We start from the raw sequence: 21,840 nt of genomic DNA on the forward strand, positions 1-21,840 counted from the left end.
CCTCTTCCGGAGCCTTCCTGGGGGAGCCGTGGCCCAGGGCGGTGGAAAAGGCCTCCAGGGGTTGGCCAGAGCAGGAGGCACGGGCAGCTGGGGTCTGGGGTCTCCGCTGGAACAGAAGCAGGGCTCCAGGGACTCAGGAGTGTGCTTGTGCTATGTCCCGGGCCCCACCCCTTCTCTGGAAAGGTGGGGTCAGAACAGGGAAAGGCCTAGAAAAAGATACTTTCTTTAAGGAGTAGATAGAAAGAGGGGGAGGAGGGGGCGGGGCAAAGGCAAGGCACAGGCATTTGGTTTCTCAAAGTGTGTGTGTGTGTGTGGGGGGGGAGAGACAGAGAGAGAGAGAGAGAGAGAGAGAGAGAGAGAGGGAGAGAGAGAGAGAGAGAGAGAGGACACAATGGAGAAATGATAAACAGGAAGAAAAATGGGAGGAAAAGAAAAGAAAGGCAGACAGATAAAAGGAAAGAGAAGAAAAGGGGAAAGAGGGAGGGAGGACAGGAAGAAAAGATGGAGAGGAAAGTGGACGTGGGAGAAAAACAGAAAGGCAGCTTGACACGGAAAACAGAAACCAGGGGGAAGAAAGATAAAAGGGAAAAGAAAAAAAGCAGCAGCAGCAGCAGCAGCAGCAGCAGCAAGAAAGCAGCAGGGTGAGGATGAAACACGTGGCCTGGAGGAGGGTGGTCAGGTGGCGGCCACCCCGGCTCCTCAGGCCTGCGGCCGGTGGGGCCTCCCGTCCAGCTGGTGGTCCATCTTCCTGTCCTTGCGCGGGCGCGGGTCTCTCCGGCCCTTCTTCGGGCTGGGGTTTCTCTCTGCAGCAGGAGCACAGGCTGCTGTTTCTGAGGCCAGCTGGGTCCTGGAAGACCCTCAATCTGAAAGATGAGGGTGCCCCCCTCCCCCCGACACACACACACAAACCTCCCAGCAGGGCCCAGAGTAGCATTTGGGCGCTGACCTGGCAACCACTCCTTTTGGAGTCTGGACTGTGGGACAACGTACCCCAAACTGAACCCTTCTCTCAGTTCCTTGGGGGCAGGGAGGGGTGCTCACTTGCTGGGCCCTCCCCAGGCCTGAAGATTCATATAGGGCCCCCCAGGACTAAGGGTGGCCTTGTGGGGGATGCCCGGGAGCCTTCCATGGACACGCACTCCATGGCTTACAGGGATCTTTGCTGGAGGGAACACATTTACCCACTCACCTCGGGGCCCCAGTGATGCCACGTGAAACAACGACAATCAAAAGAACAGCAACAGCACAGAGCATTCAGCCAGTGGCCCCGCATGGCAGCCATGCTCCAAATGCTCTGTTAGACTCAGGAGAGCTGTGGGAGCAGGCACTGGCAGGCAGCACCGGGCCTGTACCTCACCCGGTGCCCCTGTGGGAGGGCTGGGCTGGGATGCAAACCAGCCTAACTCAGAATCTTGACCCCATTGTGCCCCGACCCCTGTGGAGCTGGGGTGAGTTTTTGTTTTTTTTTTTTAAATATATTTTATTGATTTTTATAGAGAGGAAGGGAGAGGGACAGAGAGTTAGAAACATCGATGAGAGAGGAACATCAATCAGCTGCCTCCTGCACACCCCCTACTGGGAATGTGCCCGCACCCAAGGTACATGCCCTTGACCGGAATCGAACCTGAGACCTTTCAGTCCGCAGGCCGACACTCTATCTACTAAGCCAAACCAGTTAGGGCATGTTTCTGACACAAATATCAGATGAGTCCCACATTTCAGATGAGATGACTGAGACGCAGCGAGAGGCCTTGCTTGCTCAGTGGCACAGCCTGGGCTGCAATTCCTGGTGTCACTTTCAAGTGGCTCCCAGCTCACGTGGCCAGGGGTGTCCCTGGGTTCAAGTCCTGGCTCCCCCATGTCCCAGGTGCCCGAGCTCCAGGTCGCTCATTCTTAAACACAACTTTGGATCCCTCTTTGCACACAGACCTACATTGGAATACCAGGTCCATACTCCCCTAGCTGTGTGAGCCTTGGGCAAATGAGTTAACCTCTCTGGACCTCAATCTTCTCATGTGTAAAATGGGTATAATAGGAATACTTACCTCATAGTGTCATTGTGCACATTAAACGACTTAATGAGTATAGAGAATTAGCATAGTGCCCAGCATATAGGAAGTGCACAGTTAACATTAGCTAATTCCATATTATTACTATTCACCATTCACATCTTACCTACCACACTCTGCAGTCCCTCTTTTCCACATCCATGGTTCTTAAGCGCCCTCGGGGAATGATTTGGATATCTGTGTGGTGATCTTGGTTGTCACAAAGAAGGGGGTCTCAGAGGCATTCAGTGGACAGGGCTCGGAGGTGGGACAGTCCCTCACTAAAAAGAGTTGTCCCCATCCCATCCAGCTCTCACGTAGATGAAAAATCTGCTTGCTCAGAGCCAAATTCCATCTTGCGCGTGAATGCCAAGGGTGTTTGAACACTTTCCCCATTCACTGACTAGCCTAGGGTGGCCAGGGTGGTGTTAATCAAGTGGCCAGACAGTTCTGTTGACTTTATTAAGAGCTGGTCACCATTAGGGAAGTTGCATCTCAGATGGCAACACAAACGTGCACTTGAGCCCTGACCTTGGCCATCACTTGGCCATGATTCTACTTCATTGAGCATTCTTGGGGATGCTGGGCCCGAGCATTGCCATCACGAGGTTTCTTTTGTTTCTCTATTACATTGCGTTAGGGCACTATGCTGATCTTTTTAAATGACGTATGCAAGTGGGTTACATTATCCATGAGTTTCATGTCAGAATATTAAAGAGAGTGTCCCAAAACCCTTGTGATGAAAGGGATGTGGCCAGTCTGAAAGTGATGGGAACCCTTGATGTCAAGGACAAGCTCGATCTTCCTAATGATCTGGGCCTGACCCCAGGAGCGAAGACCCTCCTTTGAAGGGACACGGGGAGGGCAGTGCTTACCCACATGAAGTCACGGCTAATGGTGGACGCTCAGGTCCTGACATGTACTCTTTGGGAGACCAGTGTCCCAAGGCCGCTCAGAGTGACCATGGGCCCTCCCTGCTGTAGCCCTGTGGGCCTGGCCTGGAGCTCACCTCCTGGGCAGGGCCTCCGGATGGCACATTTCCTCGACTCAGACAGCACCTGGCAGTTTGCTGCTTCCTCCTGTTGGGCGTGGCCGGCTTCTCGTACCCGGGTTTCCAGGCCCCAGGCTGAGCCGCAGGTCTTCCCGCGATGCATGCAGGGGCTCCAGCTGCCCCAGGGGCCCAGCTCACACTCCTCTGTGGGGTGGAGGGAAAGACAGACAGACAGACAGACAGATGGAGTCAGCTGGCAGGGAGCGTCCTTCAGATCCGAGGGCAAGGTGAGAGCGGTTCAGTTGCCTGAGGCACCATCTCTACATGCCCTCAGGCTGCACAGGAACAGAGGGAGACATCTGAATCGCAACTTCTGAGAGCCTGGGACGAGGGCTCTTCTGAAGTGTGCACAGGCCATGTGGGCCAGAAACCAGCGTGGCCAACTGTCTGGCTTTAAAGGGGAAGGCTTCCCCGAGGGGGTGACACAGAAGCTAAGGGGAGACAGTGGTTCACTGGGTGAAGATAGAAGCGAGCACACGCCTGGCTCCCACACACAGCCCCAGGGCCTGGAAAACCATGTTTGAGGGACAGAGCAGCTAGAGTGGGGGCACAGTGAGGGTCTGGGAGGGCAGGGGCAGAAGAAGAGGCCAGAAGGTTGGTTGAATGGCCCTCAGGGCCAGGACATGGGTTTTGAACTTGATCACGTGTCTTTGATCAGCTGTAGAAGGTGGAAGCTACGCAGTGCTGTTGGAGGGAAAATGAAGTCATGGACATAAAAGGTCTTAGTAGGGAGTAATTTAAAAATATATAAATAAGTAGATAAAGTCTTTCACATTTGATGCTTTTCAGAGTCTTGAGAGGTAGCAGACAATGGGGGAGCTATTAACACCCCCATTTGGCAGATTAGGACACTGCGGCTCAGAGCAGGGAAGGAGCTGGCTAAGGGAAGAGAGAAGGGTCTCGAATGAGAGAACACAGGAGGTTTAAGATCCTGTTGGGCCCAGAACCAGGTCTCCAGACCTTAGAACAATGTCCTTCTGCAGGATGTATGCATTTGACTGGCAAAGACTGAGCACCTACTGCATGCCAGGGGCTGTGCTGGGTGCTGAGGCGCAGCAGGAACAAGGCACACCTGGGTCTGCCTCCTGGCCTTCGCGGTCCGATCCGGAGAAGTCAGGCTGGAAGGACAGGGTGCTCGCACAGTCATGGGAGGAGCCCAGGAAGCTGTGGGAGCTCAGAGGAGGCCCAGGTCCCAGCCTGGGGGACTGGGAAGGCTTCCTGAAGCAGGAGACTCTGACCCTGGTCTTACAGTGGGGGTGGGGAGGTTAGCCAGGCTCAGGGAGGGGCAGGAAAAAGAAGTGCTCCAGGTGGAAGGAATAACCCCTGCAGATCTTCTGCAGGACTCAGCCTGGACACCAGCCCGGAACTGGGGAAGTTGGAGTATAAACTCAAGTGGAGAGAAAACAGTGATGGGGTGGAGAGGCTGGCAGATGGGGACCAGATTGCACAGGGCCTGGGAGGGCTCTCCCTGAGGACAGTGGGAGCCACAGAAGGGCACTGAGCAGAAGGGAAACCTTATCATATTGCCATTTTGAAATAATCTCTCTGGCTGCCCGGACTAGAGCCAGCATGGGCTGGAGGCAGGGAGACCTGAGGCAGGCAGACAGGCAGGAGGCTGTGGCCATGATCCCAGTGATGGGCAGTGTGGGGAGAAGAGGGTTGGGAGGGGTAGGATGGTTGGGGACCTTTATTCTGCTTCATTTCCCCCCACAAAGTTTTGTGTGTGTGTTGTTTTTTTTTTGGTTTTTTTTTGCCACCTGATATTTGTATTTATTCTTGTGTGACTCTTCTGTGTCCCAGCACAATGTTACATGCACGAGGGCAGAGGCATTACCTATTTTGTTCACTAATATGTCCCCAGCACCTCGGAAGTGCCTGGCACATAGCAGATACCCTAGTAAATATTTCTTGGCAAATGAACGAGCAGATCGGATTGGATGTAGGATGAGAGAGGAGAGTCACCAGTGATGCCCATATCTCCAGCGTGGCCAGCATGGGCCGTGGAGCTGGTTATGGACAGAGAAAGCACCAGGCTGGGGATGGGGAAGGAGGGAAGGAAGCACCCAGAGGGCAGGTGCGGATGTGGCCTGATGCTCAGGGAGGGATGTGGCCAGGAACAGTGAGCCAGGAGCCACCAGCTTTTGGAATGACTGTGAACACAAGCCCAGAGGGAATGTGTGGGCAGAGATATGAGATTCAGGTGAGAGCACTGGGAACAAGGACAGATCACAGAAGAAGAGCTCACAAAGAGTCTGAAAAGGAGCAGCGGGGAAAACAGCAGTAATAATAATGACATGTATTGAGCACTTACTGTATACTTACTAGTCACTCTATTAAGTGCTTCAAATTTTACTGATTAATTTAATCCTTATAACAATCCTCTCCCATGAAGTAGGCTCTATGTTCTATGGTAATTTTTTTTAATGTTTGAAGAAATTGAGGGATAGAGAGTTTAAATAACTTGCTCAAGGTCACAAATGGGTAAATTTTAGAGTTAGGATTTGAACCCAGGTCTGTCTTATTTCAAAATCAGTGCTCTTCTGTACTCAGCTGCCTCCCTTGGAAATCATAATGATGCTGATGTTGCTAGCAATAATAATCATAATGATGGTTTTAGCATATTAAATGACTCCTGTGTATACCTGATTTGGTGTGTTGGGCCTGCCACCCATGTGACATTGTTTCCAGGTCTCCTGACACCCTCATCAGCCTCTGCTGCAGGGCAGAAGGGGAACGGGCAGGATGAGGAGGCCCCCACTCACCCTGGCACTCCCGCGTGCTCTGCTGGGCTGCAGTGCCCAGTGGGCAGGTGGGCAGACACTTCCCCTTGTACAGGTAAAACCGCCTCTTGCACTGGATGCAGAAGTCCTGGCTGAAGCAGCTCTCGCACGTGGTCCCGCATTCTGTAACAGAGCCAGGGCCACCCCTGGTGAGGGAAGCTGCCCAGGAAGAGGGCATTCTGGGGCTGCCTGAGGTGGGGGGGCCTCTGAGCATCCCCAGGCCCTGTAGCACTGGGTCAGGATTCAGTGTCTCCTTTGAAGCCCAGACTTGTCCAAGGAGAACTCCCTTTCTCATTTGAACTGAGGCTCAGCAGGGGCAGGTAACATGTCCAAGGTAGCATGGTTATTTGTGTTTAAAGCTCAAGGTTCCCTTTCTCATTGGAGCAAAGAAAAGGCAAATGACTCAGCAAATCTGGGCTAGGAGTGAGGACTCCTCTGCTCCATTTCCATCAAGGCTCAGAGATGGTCATGGTTGTCCCAGGTCACAGCAAAAAGAGAGTTAGGAGCTAGGATGCCTTTTCTCATTCGAGCTAGGCTCAGAGGGAGAGTAACGTGCCCAAGGCCACACAGCAAACTAGGGTAGAGAGGAAGGTGCCCTGCTTATACCAGAGAAGGCACTGGCTTGCCTAGGGCTTTAGAGCCAGCCTGAACCCAAGCAAGTATCTGAGTCTGGGTTCAGGCCTACACCTACTTCCCCTGTGGCTGTGTCGGGGTGCCAGATAGGATATGAGCCAGAGGTGCCCAGGAGCCCAACACTAGCACAGGACAAGGGAGGAGCCACGTACTTTTGCACCTGTTCACCTCCTGGCCACGGACGCCGAAATAGCCGTGGGGACAGTCATGCACACACTTGCCGTACTGGCGGATACCTTCTCGGCGGATGAACAGGAAGAGCCTCTGCTGGCAGGTGGAGCAGCCGTTCTCCTCTGAGCAGATGACACAGCCTGTGCAGTTGCCCCCCAGACCAGTGCCCACTGCCATCCAGACCAGGGTGGAGGGTGAGGGAAAGGGAGAGAGATGGTCAAACCATATATGTTGGCTCATTGGGATATTAACTAAGCACATAGCTACCAGACAAATGACTACATTTCCCAGCTTCCCTTGTGACTAGATATGGTCATGTGACCCAAAGCACCTCTCACACATCCTGCTGATAACTCCATTGCTGTTGCTTACATCTGAGACCCCTGACTGATCCAGTGGGCTCATATGGAGGTACATAGTACTGATGCCCTGACTGATCCAGCTGGCTCATCTGGAGGTACACAGTACTGATGCTCCTGAGAAGAGAAACTGCCACAAGTAAAGGTTTGTGTGTTTCCAAAACTATAGGCCTGGCAGGACCTGAGGGCAGAGAGAAAGTGTGATGTTGTAAGAGGAACTTCCAGGGCCAGGGAGAGGACAACTGAGAAGTGAACAGTGCCCAGACCTCCCACACAATAGGCAAAGATCTTAAGTTCTGATGACACCAAGGGCTAGCAAGGATGCGAGGAAACTTCCATCCTTTGGAGAAAAATCTAGCAGCATCTAGTAAATTTGAGGAAGTGCTTCTGCTATAAAACCTAGAGCAGTTGTTCTCAAACTTGAGCAGGCACCAGCATCTCTTAGAGGGCTTGTTACAACACAGATCGCTGGGTTCCACCCTGGAGTGTCTGACTCTGTAGGTCTGAGGTGGTGCCTGAGAGTCTGCATTTCCAACAGATACCCAGGTGATGCTAATACTGCCGGTCCAGGGACCACATTCTCAGAACCACTGACTTAGAGGAACTCGTGTGTGTGCACAAAGAGACATGTACAAAGATGTTAATTGCAACATTATTTAATAGCAAACAATTGCAAAGACCTAACCATTTATCAAAATATAGAAACACAGTGTGGTATAGACAGATGCCACAGCCATAAACCACATATATGACCCAGTCATGATGAACGACAGAGGTAGAGTTATAGTCTTTCCATGGCTACTTCTCAAAGGAAGTGCTGAGAGCAAAAAAGCAAGTTGCACAATGAATCATACAGTAAGAAGCTATTTACATCAAGTTCAAAACCTGCAAAACAATATTTTGTAACATTTATTATACATAAATTTGTATTAAGAGTAAAAGACAGAAGGGACTGATAAACACTGAATTCAGGACATAACACCTCTGAGGTGAGAAGTGGGAAAAGAGATTGGCAAGAAAACTGGGGACTTCACTAGTATCTGTAATATTTAATATCCTAAAATCTAAAGCAACTATGAAAATGGCAAGATTTGATAAAAGTGGCTGCCCAGTACACAAATCCTCACCATATTGTCTTTTATTCTCAACTGTAGGTTGGAAATATTTCATCATAAAGTATATTTTTTAAAAGAAGAGTTTAGCCTCTATTTTGTCCTGGGGTGTGGGGAGGGGCAGAGAACTATATTCTTTCTATTTCTCCTCCTCCCATCTCCCTTCCTCCAAGCACTGGCCCATCCTCAAGCTGAGATCTTGAGCAAGGGGGAGGTGACAGAAATTCTGAGAGCAGTGGAGACCTGCGCCTCTGAGCACTATGCTACCTGTCTCCATGTCCTTTCTCCCCCTCCTCCTCAGTAATGGAACCCTGATTTTTAGCAGAATTTATGTCTTCCAAGAATAAAGACTACATTTCCCAGACTCCTTTGCAGCTGTGTGTGGTCATGTGTCTAAGTTCTGGCCAATGGATTTTAAGTGGAAATGTCCTGTGCCTCACCTAGGAAATGCCCTTTAAAGGAAGGGCAGGGCTATTCTTCCCTTCTAACTTCCTCCCAGGAGGCTGAGAATGAGGTAGCTGTAACTATAGCAAAGGCAGGTGACAGAGGGACCTGACTTAGAGACACTGTGGCTGAGCCAGACCAACCCCGGGACTGTCTACCTCAGATTCTTTTATAGGAGAGGGAGGAAAGTGTTGTCCCTCCAGGTGAGGCCTCCGGTTCTGTCAGATACAGAGAACTACATGATAATGGCTGATGATGTCAGGTCTTTAGCCACACTGGTGGGCACAGAGTGATGTCAGGGGACACAAGGGTGCCCCTCCTCAGTGCCTTGGCGTTGTATAAGCCCCCTCGACCTGAGATGCCACCCCACCAACAAAGGGCAAAGGGCAAAAAATTGGCTTGAGATGACCTCTGCCATTTGGCAGGAAAGGAGTTTAAATGAGAAATTATGTTCAATTACAGAAAATCAAAATGGCATTTCCTGCAAACTGAGTTTGTGAACTGAGACTCATGCTCTGACAGGGGTGTTGTTGCCCATTTTGCAGCTGAGAAAACAGAGGTGCAATGACATGCCCAGGGTCCCATAGAACCAGTTGGGGCAGGGACCACGTCAGTAGGCCGTCCACTGCCCTCGTAGAGCATTCCTTCAGGGCCTGGGGCCTCAGTGGTGACCCACACATGGCCCAGCCATTACAGGACCTCATGGCAGAACTGAAGCCTGCAGAGGTGACGGATAGCAACACAGATGGGGACAAAGCAACCCGCTAAATAACCACTGTCTCTTGGGAGGGCTTAGGGTGACTCAGCCCAGCCCCTGCAGTTTCGCCGAGAACCTGAGGCCAGAGGTGTCCAACCTTCCCCAAAGTCAGGCAGCCAACAGCAAAGACGCCCCAATTAGAGCTATAGCACTAATATTTGTAGGGTGATATTTCAACTTTCTGAAGACAAAAGAACCTCACAAGGACCCTCCCCTTGACCCTCAGATAGTGTCAGTCTCTGTGAGTGAGTGTGTGTGCGTGTGTGTGTGTGTGTGTGTGTGTGTGTGTGTGTGTGTACAAGAACGCACTATGGATCTCAACTAGCCCCTTTTAACCCTAGGTCTTTGAAGAGAGGTGGCTCTGTGTTGGTCCTGGCGTTTGGCTAGGGTGCCCTCTAGTGCCTCTATGTTGTAATAGCACCTCTCACTGGGAATTCTGATGGTCTTACTCGAAGTTTTCATCACATCTGTATAACTAGTTAAAAAGCAGCAATGCTCTTTTCCTCCACCCCCAAGGTCACGGTTGGGGAGAGTTAAATGCCAGTTTTATGACTAATAAGTGATGACAACTACAGTTTGTATAATGCTGCTTTAGAAAGATCCAAACTTGATGGCTCTTAAATTTGACTGTGCATAAGAATCCCCAGGGAGACTTGTAAACCCGGGAATGTACATTTTAACAAGTCCAAAATAAGAGTTCTAGGCATTTTGGAAGTGTCCTCCTTGCTCACAACCTCCTTCCCCTCAGAACTGGCCCTGGCAGCCATACTTGTACTGCATGGGCCTGTTCCCTGGTGGATACTGAACCAGGGACAAACAGCTCATGCAGGCTGGGCTGCATCTCTTGAGAACTTTGACTTGGGTTGATGGACAATGGTCTGGGCTGGCCTGCTGACCTAAGAACATTTGCAGGAGGGCAGAGTGCCCTGATCTGGTGCGCGTGTGTGACGAGCTCCAGTGGGCAATTGCCTCTGTGGCCCCCCTCTGCTAACAGAGGCCCCAATGCCTCTGCACTCTCTGAGTGAGGTTCATGTGGAGCCATCTCCACCCAGAAGCACTCAACCTGGGCTCGGCCAATCAGAGCTCAGGTCCCCTTGACTACAATGGTGGGGTCAGACATAGGCATGTATCTCGACAAGAACTAGTCAACGACTCTCTGTGTGTGTTCTTTTCCACTCCCTTTGGATTTGGAAAATGTAGACCAGAGCTGGTGGGCACCACATGAGGGGAGAGTGTCCCAAGAACGGAGGCCACAGAGCAGCAGCCCAGCCACAGATCGGCTGTGCACCTGGATCCACCCGTGGGGGCGTGGAGGGGGAGGTGTCCATAAATGCTCTTCTTTTCTCAAGCCACTTTGAGTTAGGTTTTCTTTCACTCTCAACCAAAAGACTTCTGACCAAGACAGATGCAGAGAGAGAGAGAGCGAGAGAGAGAGAGAGGCAACTAGAAACCAACTGGGCTCCAAAAGATCGAGGTTCTGACCATGTTCCATGCCCAGGTTCCAGTCCCCCCAGGGTTGGCTCACCACATAGATCCAAAAAAAGTCACTTTTTCACTTGAGCTAGCTCTCCTCCTGTCAACTTACAATCACATGGTGTAATTTGCCAGACAGGCCACAGATCATGGTTTCACAGGATATAGGGGCCTGGAGCACCACTACCATGGCACCCCAAGGGGCTCTGGGGTTCCAGGGCCACACTTTGAAAAGACCTGGGTCCTTCTTTACGTCACCTGGACCCTGGCCTTCATCACGCCCTCTCCCAGCTCAGATGCAGGTTTCTAAGTGAAGGCGTGGTAGTTCTAATTGCAACCTTCCCGAGTTTTCTTGGGGCACCAGAGGGGATGGCACCACTTGTGATTTCCCTTAACAACTGTCTCCCATAATCAAGACCATCCTTCCCCAGTCAAAATGCCGGATGGACCAAGATGTATGGCCTCGTGTTATTCTAGCAGCTGGCAGGGGTGGCAGGGTCTTGGGATGACATCTGAGTCACTTTGCCTTTTCGGCAACTCAGGGGCTAGTTGAGAGCTGGATGTCCATGTTAGGGACAATGACAGTGGATTTCAGCATGTCAGGCTTGGCAGTTTACAAAGGGATGTAGGCTTAAGACAGCTCTGAATGCATGCATTAGCCCAGGATTGATCCGTCCGTCCGTCCATTCACCCACCCATCCATCCATCCATCCATCCATCCATCCATCCATCCAACAAGTAGCCTCTACTCTGTGTCAGGTCCAGGGGGCAGCTGTGTGGTCACGGGCAAAGTACCTTAACTTTCCGAGATTCAATTATTTGAGCTGTAGAAGAGGTAATAATGCTTATCTTCTAGGTTGTTGTGATTAAAGGAGATAATGCATGGAAAACTTAGCTGCCAGTCCTGCACTCAGCAGGCCCTTGATAAATGGAGCTACTGTTATTATATTGAAGCAGATGACATGTTTTCTGGCCTCAAAAATCTAAGGCCATGTGTTATGGTTCAGGTGCCTAGATCCAAATCCAGGCTCCACCACTCCCTGAGTGACCTTGGACAGGTACCCTAGTCTACCGTCATGGGTCTTGGTGTAAGGTGTGTGCAAATCAACTGGCAGGTGCCTGGCACATAGTCGGTGTTTCTCCATAAATGTAAGTTCCCTTCCTGTTCCCACACTATCACAACACATGGTGGGATTGTAAACCCACATGTGGACCATCTTCCCCTTTCAGAGGTGAGCAAACAGAGGACAGCAACTACCAACTACCATGTCCAGCGAGATGGTCTTTCATCCTTCGGATGGTGAAGAGCTCAGGGTAGAGACATGCGGAGGTAACTTTGCTCTAGGGTGAAAGGTAGTTTATTCTCTCTGCCGGGATCTGGGAATGACCTGCACTCTTCAAACCTCAGGGTGGCCCAATTCCTGAGCGATAGGCATCAATGGCTCAACGGTTGCAAGTGATCTCTATATTTTCTTCCATTTAGGGATTTGGAGTGGATTCAGGGTCATCTCTGCAGTATCATGCCCCTGCCTTTACTCGGAGAGCTTCCCTTGGGGGGTGGTTCAAAAGGCACAGGGTGACATCCAAGACTCTGAAAAGTTTGTTCTCCCAGACAGGTTCTCCTCCTCAGCAGCCCACAGCGAATGTGTCCCTGAAAAAGCTTCAATACCCAAGTGAAGAACTTCAGCCCCACACTTAAAAACAAAACAAAACAGAAAACAACCCCCGCCAAATAATTTGAATAGAACACTTGAAAAATCAAACTTCACATAAAAACAAAACAAAACTGGAATTTGGGTTTCTCTCTAAAAAGTCAGAATATCTGCCAATGCTGGGCCTGCAATACTGCAAGGCAATCATTGGAGTTACGTAGATGGAGCGTATGCACTCCAGTTTGCTGCAGTCCCCACCCCTCCCTATTATATCTGGCACTGAGGGCAAAGGTCAGCTGCTATGTATTATCATCCTCGAGCTGCTGTTTCTTTTACACCCACTTCACTCCCTCGGATTAGAAGACCTGTAGAGCAGGGGTTCTCACACCAGGGCACACATCAGACTCACCTGGAGGGCTTGTTAACACAGGGAGGCTGGGCTGTTAACACAGGGGAGCTGAGAGCTGTTGACTCAGTAAGTCTGGGCAGCGTGAGAGAATGTCTATTGCTAACAGGTTCCCAGATGAGGCTGATGCTGCTGGTCCTAGGACCACACTTTCAGAGTGGAGTCGTGTTAAGAGCCAGACTGCTTGGGTTTAAGTCCCAGCTCTGCCCCTTCTCCTTGCCCATGTAACCTTGAACTTAACCTCTTTGTGCTTCAGTTTGCTCATTTATAAAACGGGAACCGTACTGGCTGACCTAACAGATAACGCTGTGGGGACCTGAGCGAGCCCGACACTTACGAGGTCTCCGAGATATTACCACCCCACCTGCCGTGCCTCTGTGGGGGTTTGCAATCCTGGACTTGCTTTGGCAGTCAGTGCAGAACGCTTCATGTTGATGTCAACATTTTGGGGGATAGAATTTCTTCATAACTGGGGTGTGCCCAGAGAAGTGTGTCTTGCATGAGAACATCATGTGTCATGGTGGACTGAGGATTTAACACAGCTGTCCTGAAGGACCCTCTGGGGGGCTGAGAAGGAGGAGGAAAGAGAGACCACTGTCCCCTCCTCTCCCCTCTCCCCCCGCCCCGCCCCGAGGCTGTGCAACCTGCAGAGGGACAGATCCTGCTCTGTGCTTGGGAAGGATCCAGAACCATGTAGGGGGGCCACATGTAGGGAGTGCTGGGCACTCCCTAACCCCTGCCTGGCATTGGGGGATGCTGTCACCAATGACCAGAGGAAATGAACAACATCTGGGCTCCCTCCTGCCTCCTCAGCCGCCACATGTGGGAGGCGGTCACTACCACTGGAGAATGGGACTTTCCTGCCTGGGGGGCAGATTGCATCATCCCTAGTAAGGGATGGGTCCTGGAGTCACTCCTGGCTCGAGATTCCCAGGGCATCTGGGGCTAGAGGTGTCCAGCCTACCACACTCTTCTGAGTCCTCAGGAGGGAACCTAGAGGGTCTCGTGTTTGCAGCATGTTTAAGTGGTCTTGACTTTGGGGCCTGAAAACCACCACTTCCAGGCTGGGAGATCTAAGGCAAGTGCCTTCACTACTCTGAACCTCAGTCTTCTCTTCTGCAAAATGGGAACAATAGTAGCAATCACCTCCCAGGCACTTGTGAAGATGATGTGAACTCATTCATGCAAAGTGCTCCGCACAGCTCATGGCAGATGCATAAGCACTGTTTCATTACTTGATTCATGGGGCGTCAATGGGAGGCATCCGAAGGTGCTCCCTCGGGGGCTGGGGCCCAGCTTGGCTTGCTGTCCTTCCAATATCCATAGCCTTGCACATTGTAGGTACCAACTAGCTATTTCTTAAATGAAAGAATGAATGATGGCTTAATAAATGTTCTCAAAAACTGTTCTCAGGGAGCCTGCAGTCTGGTTGGGAGCACCAGGATCAGAGAGTGCAAAGAAAGCTGATGTTGTCCGCCCAGCGGAGCTCAGAGCCGAGTGAGGGACCCAGGCAGGCAGGCAGGCAGGGCTGGGCTCAGAGACTGGAGCCAGGAGGGATGGTTTTCTGGAGGGGCAGGTGTGGAGACAGAAGCAGGACTCGTTTGTGTAGGAGGAGGAAAGGATTTTAAGAGAGGCGAGTACAGGATGGTATGTGAGTTGGTGCCATGGAAAGAGCTTGGGCAAGGAGCATATAGCAAATGCCTGCTAAGGCGTTAATACATGACCCCTGAGGGGTGAATGGACAAGACCCTCAGAATATAATAAAAATAATGCCCTCCACATTTGTATCTCCCATCTAGCCTAGTCAACGGCTACTTTACTCAGCCAAAAACCGTAGAGTCATCTCACCTCTTCTCTTCCCTCATATCTTACATGCAGTCTATCCGAAATCAGTCAGTTCCACCTCTGAAACATGTCCAGGATCTGACCACTTCTCTTTGCTCCCCTGTTGTCTCTTAACACCCCACCCGGACCCACAAGATGCATTCTGCCCCCATTAGTCACTCATTAAGAGCAGTCACATTTGTGTTCCTGGTGGGAGCAGCCCAGAACGGCCACCAGTGACCTTCAGGAAATCATTTACTTTTTAGAAAGGACTGCTGCTGGATCCCCCCTCCCTGGGCAGGCTAACGCTGGGGGCAGGGCAGCTGGCTGAGGCCAGGACCAGGGCAGGCAGTCACACCTACCGAGGACTTCCCCGGGACCCACCTCCCCACAGCTCAGCACCTGGCATCCGTGAACACAGAATTGTCATGAAGCTGCCCTGGGTATGAAACTGTCAAAAAATCAGTCTGTCTTGGAAATTGTCACAAAGCTGTCTTGTGTGAAGGTGTCATAAGGTTGTCAAGTATGTGAAATTGTGTAAGAAATTGCCTTAAAGTTGTCCTACGTGTGAAACTGTCATGAAACTGTGGGGTATATGAGGTTGCCATTCTTTTGAAAAAACATTGAGAGGACAGTTTTTTTTCTTTTCATGTTATAGGGATACGTTTGCTGCGTGTGTGGCCTTAAAATACTTTGTGCCTCAGTTTCTTCTTCTCTACCTAGCTCATAGGGTTATTTTGAGGATCAAATGCATCGTGCTCAAAACAGTGCTGGGCACATAGTAGGTGCTCAAGAGAACTCACTACCTACGTTCCCCCCCCAAAATGGAATCTCCCTGAGGCAGGCCTGTTTCTCTTTGCTCGTGGCTGTGATCCCAGTGCCTTGTAGAGTAAGCAAGTGCCTGGTACACAGTAGGAGGTTCTCAATGAGACCCTGTGGGCTGGGGAAGGGACTCAGGTTCCTGCTCCTTCCAGTTCCTGCTCTTTCCACAGGGGGATGGTCTGACTGTGTGACCTTGGGCAGTCAGTCATCTCTGATCACCTCTGAGCCTCCCTTAGTTGCTGTAAAGTGCCCTGAGAGCTGTGTATAAAGTGCCTGGCAAGACTAGGGGGCAATAAATGCTGGCTGCTAGTCCCTTCCCTCCCTTGGGGAGGGAAGTTACAATTCCTCGTCAGGGTTGCATTGCCTCTCGTGGCTCTTTGGGGGGCTGTACATGCCTCAGCTTTGGCTGAGTGGGAGGGCATCTGCAGCAGTTAGGATTGGGGGGGACACACCCAGCCCATCTGGAGACCCACTGCCACACCCGGGGGCAGGGGCGATGCCCGCTGTCCAAACCAGGAGGCCCCCACGAGCCGGGGGCGGATGTGAGTGCTGGGATTTAGGAAGGTGGTGGGGGCGGGAGTGGGCCTTTTAAGAAGGACTGGAAAGCCTGTGACCTCTAAGATTCTGACTGAGGAAGATACCACACTTTGCAGTCTGCTCCACAAATGACCTCCTTTACTCTGTCACGTTGAAGTCCTTGGCCTAAGAACTAGGAAGGACCATGGCTCCTGTCTTGGCTTGGACTTAGACTCATTGTGTGCCCTTGACCTTGGCAGAGTCCCTCATCACCGCATGCCTCGGTTTCCCCAACAGAAAGACAAAGGTTTGGTCTTGATAGAGGGCTTTCGAGCTTTCTTCAGCCAAGGAAGCCTCGTTCTTCCTGAGACGAGTTGGGATATGGGAGCTCAATTAATAGGGCAGGTAAGAGCTGAAGCCGGATGGGGGTGAGGTGAGGCTTGAAAGCCTAGGCCAGTGGTCAACAAACTCATTAATCAACAGAGCGGCAAACCGCGGCTCACGAGCGGCATGTGGCTCGCGAGCCGCAGTTTGCCGACCACTGGCCTAGGCCTTTGGGTTCCCTTTGTCTGGGCCTGGATAATCTCTAAGCTCCTCGAGCCCCACAGGCCCCCAGTGCTGATGGCAGGAGGAGAGGTGGGGGAGTCCTGGCTCTGGAAACAGATAGCCTGGGTTCAAATCTCAACCTAACCTTTTGGGGCCACAGTTCTCCCACCTGTAAAAGGGCAATAACTGTCCTCAGACATTGCTGTGAAGGCGCAGTAACTTGGTGTGTGTGACATGAGCAGAATGAGGTTTGGCAGATGATGGGACAGCCGTGAGCAGTGTGGAGCTCTTACATGGCTAGGCTGTTTTGACAACCCTATAAGGTATCACGATCTCCTCTTACAGACAAGGAAGTTAAAGCACAGAGAAGGCAAGCAAGCTACCCGGGATCCCACAGCTGGTAAGTGGCAAGGTGGGATTTAAAGACAGGCAGTCTTATTAACGAGCAGTTACTATTATATATTGGAGAAAGCCTACCCCTCAAAATAGGCCCAACACAAACACTCCCCTCACCTCATAAAATTAAGCCCTAAGGAAGATTGAGGTACACGATCAGCTCCCAGTGCAGAGGGTACCTGGGGTCATACTGCCAGTTAGCCTCAGGGAAGGCAGCTGGTTTTAAAAGTCAGGGCTGGCGGAGAAAGGCCTGAATCTGGCCCTCAGACCACACCCTGTTGGCATTCCAGGGACAGCCCTAGCCCCCTCAGTCAGCACCCAAGGGACCTGGAGGTCCTAAGAGGGTCAGGAATCCAGTTTGGGCCTCCAGCCACACCAGGCACATGGTGAGCATGCATTTTCAGGGACCCTTTTCTGGGCCTGGCCTCTCTACACAGGTGCACCCCCCTCTCAAATCCTAGTAGAATGGAGAGAGCCCTGATGTGAACTCATTCCTGCTCTGTGAGTCCTCAGCAAGTCTCTCCCTGTCTCCTCAGTTTTTCTGTCTGTCAAATGGATGATTAAAGACAGTGTTTATAAGGGTCTCAACTATCCATCCATCCATCCACCCATCCATCCACCCATCCACCCATCTGGCAGGTATTTCTTGAATGCCTACAATATACCAGGCCCTTTTCTAAACTCCAGGAATATAAGGGTGAAAACATTTCAGAAATACGTGCAAAATGATAGTAGATTGTGAAGGTCAGTTCCCCAGGCCTTTGCGCCATGCCCAGTGCCAGGTACACTGGGTGCTCTGCAGACGTTTGTTGACTGACTGAATGGACAGGACTTATCTTACTGCTCCAAAACTTGTGACTAAGGGTGAAACAAAGCCTGTGTCCTCCCTGCCCCAATCACCATGTTCTAAGAGAGCTGACTCATGAGTGTGGAACTGGGGCCAGACATCCCCTCTGGGACTTAGTGAGTGGGGCCAACTGTCTTTGCGCCCTCCACTGCCCCACTGCCTCCCCAGCCCATGTAAGCAGATGTCTGAAGAAAATCCAAGAAGGACTGCCCCCGCACCCAGGGGCTGGGGCAGAGCAGAGTACTTCCTGCCTCCCTAAACCCCTTTGCGGTGGCAAGAGAATCCTCTTAGTTTGGAGGGGACCCGATGGCCATGGAGATGGGCATTTCATCCTCTGACTGGACCCACACTTGCTGATCCTCCCCATGGCTACGGGGGAGAATAATGAGAGGGGCAGGGGCACTCCTGGGAACCCTGCACAGCCACCATTTGGTCAATTCTCTCTTCGGGTCAAGTGGACACTGAAGGAGGCAGTTGAGTTTGAACCAAACTGTAGATCCCCAACCCAAAGAGGCTGGGGGGCGAGGGGAGACCATAGTGAGAACCAGGAAGGTCAGAAGAGGTCAAGCCCATGCTCCTGCCCATGTCACCCCCATGCCACAGTTAGGGCACCTGCCACACACGGAGGGCATGGAGGGAGGCAGAGGGACATTTAGACCTGCCCCTGCTGCTCGCTGATAGTGGGGCCCTGAGTTTTCTCTGTGCTCAGAGCTGTGAGGTCACAGGAGTATCGGAGAAGTGAGACAGCTGTCCCTATCCCATCCTTTCTTCTGCTCCCAACACACAAGGGAGGCAGGGAGGGAGCAGGACACATCTCCCCTCAGAGCAGATAACTGGAGTCAGTGGTGGGGAAGGAGAGAGCTTTGAATGAGACACATGATTTTAAAATGTAGCACTTGACTGGGCTTTTTAGTACCAGGAAGCTCTGAGATCTGCCCAAACCTATTAAGGATTGAGTTTTAGAGACGAAGAGAATTCGAGAAAAAAAGTACACGTGTCATGTTTATAATCTTCTATTATGTGCTCAATCTAATCATTAAGCCAATAACACAAAAACTAGGCCAAGGATTACCACCCTCAATATACAAAGAGCTCCCAGAAATCCACAGGAACAATAGGAACAACCCAAAGTGGGAAAACGGGCAAAGACATTAATTCAAAGAAGAAAAGACAAATGGGCTAGTCACCACATGAAGAGCTGTCCCACCTCACTAATAATTTTCAAAATGATGATTAAAACAATGAATTATTACTTATGACCTACCAGACAGGCAAACTATAAAAGACTGACAGCATCCAGCGCTCCCTTTGAGGAAGGAATTTGGGCAGTGTCTATTCAAGCTGAAAATTAGTAGTAATACCACTTGAGAGATGGTGCCCTGCCTGAGGCTCAGAGAGGGGCCAGCACTTGTTTAGAGCCACACAGCGGGCCGCTGGAGGGCAGGCTGGAACCCTGGTCTCAGAATGGGTGCCTTTGGTCCTTCCCACCTGGCCTTGTGCACAGCCTGGCCCTTGGCCCCTGACTGGAAAGGCCAGGCCCGTGATACCGTTGCTGCACCTGCTCTGGGGCTCAGGGTGGCTGGAGTCTTGCTGTTCTAGGGGACGCTCTCCTGTTGTCATCCCTTCCCCACCACAGGCGAGGCTCCCAGTCAGCCCTGCTCCGCAGTGAGATGCAGAGCGTAGAGGTGCCAGTGGGTCTCATCTGCGAAACGGGGACCATATCCTTCTTGCCCAGTTAAAACCAAGGCTGAGAGCTGGAGCCGAGACAGGCTGCTGCGGCTGGACATGTGGGTCTGAGTTCTGGCAGATCCTCAAAGGGACCAGGACTGCAAACGGGCAGCAGCAGGCGGACGCTGGCTGAGCAGCTGCCACCTGCAGGGCTCCATGCTCCTCAGGTCCTTGTGTGGAATCATCTCACACCCACAACCCTACAAAGCTGGGGCTACACCTACCCCCAATCTCATGGATGAGAAAACTGAGGCTGAAAGGTGAAGCGCTGACCTAAGAACTTGCAGTGAGGAGTCAGTGGGGAGGCACACCTGAGCCCAAGCTCCTAACTGCTCCCTGTGCCCTGCCAGCCTCTCCCTGCTGACTCCTGCCCAGTGTCCCTCCAAAAGCAGGGAAATGCCATTGAAAGCCATACACCTCTCTGGGCACAAGGCCCATCAGAGAGGGGCCCTGAGCCGTTTGTGGGGACAGACAGAAGCAGAGGAGTTACCCCAGACAGGAGGGGAGAGGAGGCTGTGGAACCGTCCACACTGTGGGATGAGCCCTTAGCAGCTCTCCCCAGACCTTCAGTAAAGTCTGCTTTATGCACAAATGTCCTGAGCGTCCTCTTTCTTTTCCTCGGTGTTGTTGATGCAGGAGAATAAGATGATCCACAAAGAGAAGCCGTTGAGCCAAAGCAGCCCTGGGAAATGTCTGCCGTTGGCCAGGGATGCTCAGCTTTGGGGAGGACTTCGAGCCAACCTCACCTTTCCCGGGACAGGGCTCCAGCTGACCTCCCTCCTACTCTTACGTGAAGACTCGCTCGGTTGGGACTGCCTCCTCCACCAGTCTGGGCCCCCGAGAATGGGGTCCAGCTGACAGCAAGTGTTCAACAGATGTGTGCTGACTGCAGTGCAGAGGCTCAGGACATCCAGGGGCAACAGTGAACAGGAAGTGTCCTCGGGAGGGGCCGAGTGCTACTGCATCAGTACTATCCACATGTGACACGGAAGAATCGCTCCCGGGAAGGTGGTCCCTGAACGTGGCGCCAGGTGTCTGCTCCAGGACAGAGAATTGAGGGCTCATGACCCTCTCATGAGCCCTCGTATAGGACGTTTTGTAAACTCAAAAAGGCCAGACCATGAGGCGGAAGGAACCCCTCCTCCTTCAGGAGATTTGACCACATAAACAGTATCATCATACGTGATTTCTATTCTCCAGAGGACACACCAAGTTAACAGGTAAGAGTCAGACTGAAGAAAGATATCGCCCATGTCCAAATCGACTGGGGACATTAATGTGGGTAATACAAGGAAGTCCTGTAAATTGGGTAGGGGCTGGGAGGAGAGGTAAAGGGGAGGAAAATGGGAGATATCTGTAATGCTATCAACAATAAAAAGCATATTTTTTAAAATCCAGGAAACCCAATAACAAAATGGGAAAAATAAAAATACAAAGATAATTTAAAAAATGAAAAACACTAAAAAGTAAAATAAAAAAATTAATATAAGGGGAATAAAACTGAAAAATATTAAATTTATTAAAATTTTAAAAATAAAATAGCATTTTAAAACAAAATTAGATGATAAAGTTAATATAAAATGAAAAACAAATAAACTGTAAGAAAAAATTAAAAAGTGTAAATTACATTAAAAGTAAAAACTTTAAAAATGAAATTAGAATGTTAAAATAAAAATAAAACATTTTAAAAAATGAAATAAATGTTAAATGTAAAATAGAAAATCAGCAATTTGTAACAATTGAAAAAGAAAAGGAAAAGGAAAATGCAAGCAAGCAGGGTCTCGCAGTACTGGTGCTGATAATGTGCTGTGAATTAAGGAGTCTGATGGACTCCAGTGCTGCCAGAAGCGGGGCAAGAGGGGGGAGGAAGAAAACATGTCTGCAAGGCAGCATCTGACTGGGTTTTTCCAGCCTGTTGTGGGCAGGGTTTAGACTGACAGGACCCACCATGGCTTCATCCACAAATAGCCATCACATTATTTAAACATTCACAAGGTGCCAGCACCACCCCGCCGCCCTCCCCCCCACACACATGCACCCTTCCATCCTTTGCTGCTGTCCTCTGAGGTCCGACTTCATAGAGGAGTGAACAGAAACTCAGAGAGGGTGAGTCATTATGCCACAGACACACAGCACCGAGGATCACCCTACCCTCTGAATCTGGGCTCCTCAAAGTAACCTTCCTGCAATGAGAAGGTCTGCCGAGGACTTTCAAATAGAGGCAGAGGCATATCTGACATCAGGCTGGAACACTGTGAACGCTGGAAAGAGCCAA

General features: G+C 51.0%; 1 protein-coding gene across 1 annotated transcript in view; it reads right to left on the reverse strand.

Annotated features, from left to right (window-relative positions):
* Positions 1 to 543: 543 nt before the first annotated feature.
* RSPO4 (R-spondin 4) overlaps positions 544 to 21,840 on the reverse strand; it is a gene marked incomplete at its 5' end in the record, with an annotated part of 30,090 nt that continues 8,793 nt past the window's right edge. The window contains 3 exons of the mRNA XM_080685725.1: positions 544 to 803; positions 5,862 to 6,002; positions 6,665 to 6,853. Coding sequence (XP_080541851.1) covers positions 700 to 803; positions 5,862 to 6,002; positions 6,665 to 6,853 — 434 coding nt within the window. The 3' untranslated portion in view covers positions 544 to 699. The remainder of the gene's footprint in view (positions 804 to 5,861; positions 6,003 to 6,664; positions 6,854 to 21,840) is intronic.

This window comes from Plecotus auritus, assembly GCF_963455305.1.
Source record: "Plecotus auritus genome assembly, chromosome: 8".
NCBI classification, from domain to species: Eukaryota; Metazoa; Chordata; class Mammalia; order Chiroptera; family Vespertilionidae; genus Plecotus; species Plecotus auritus.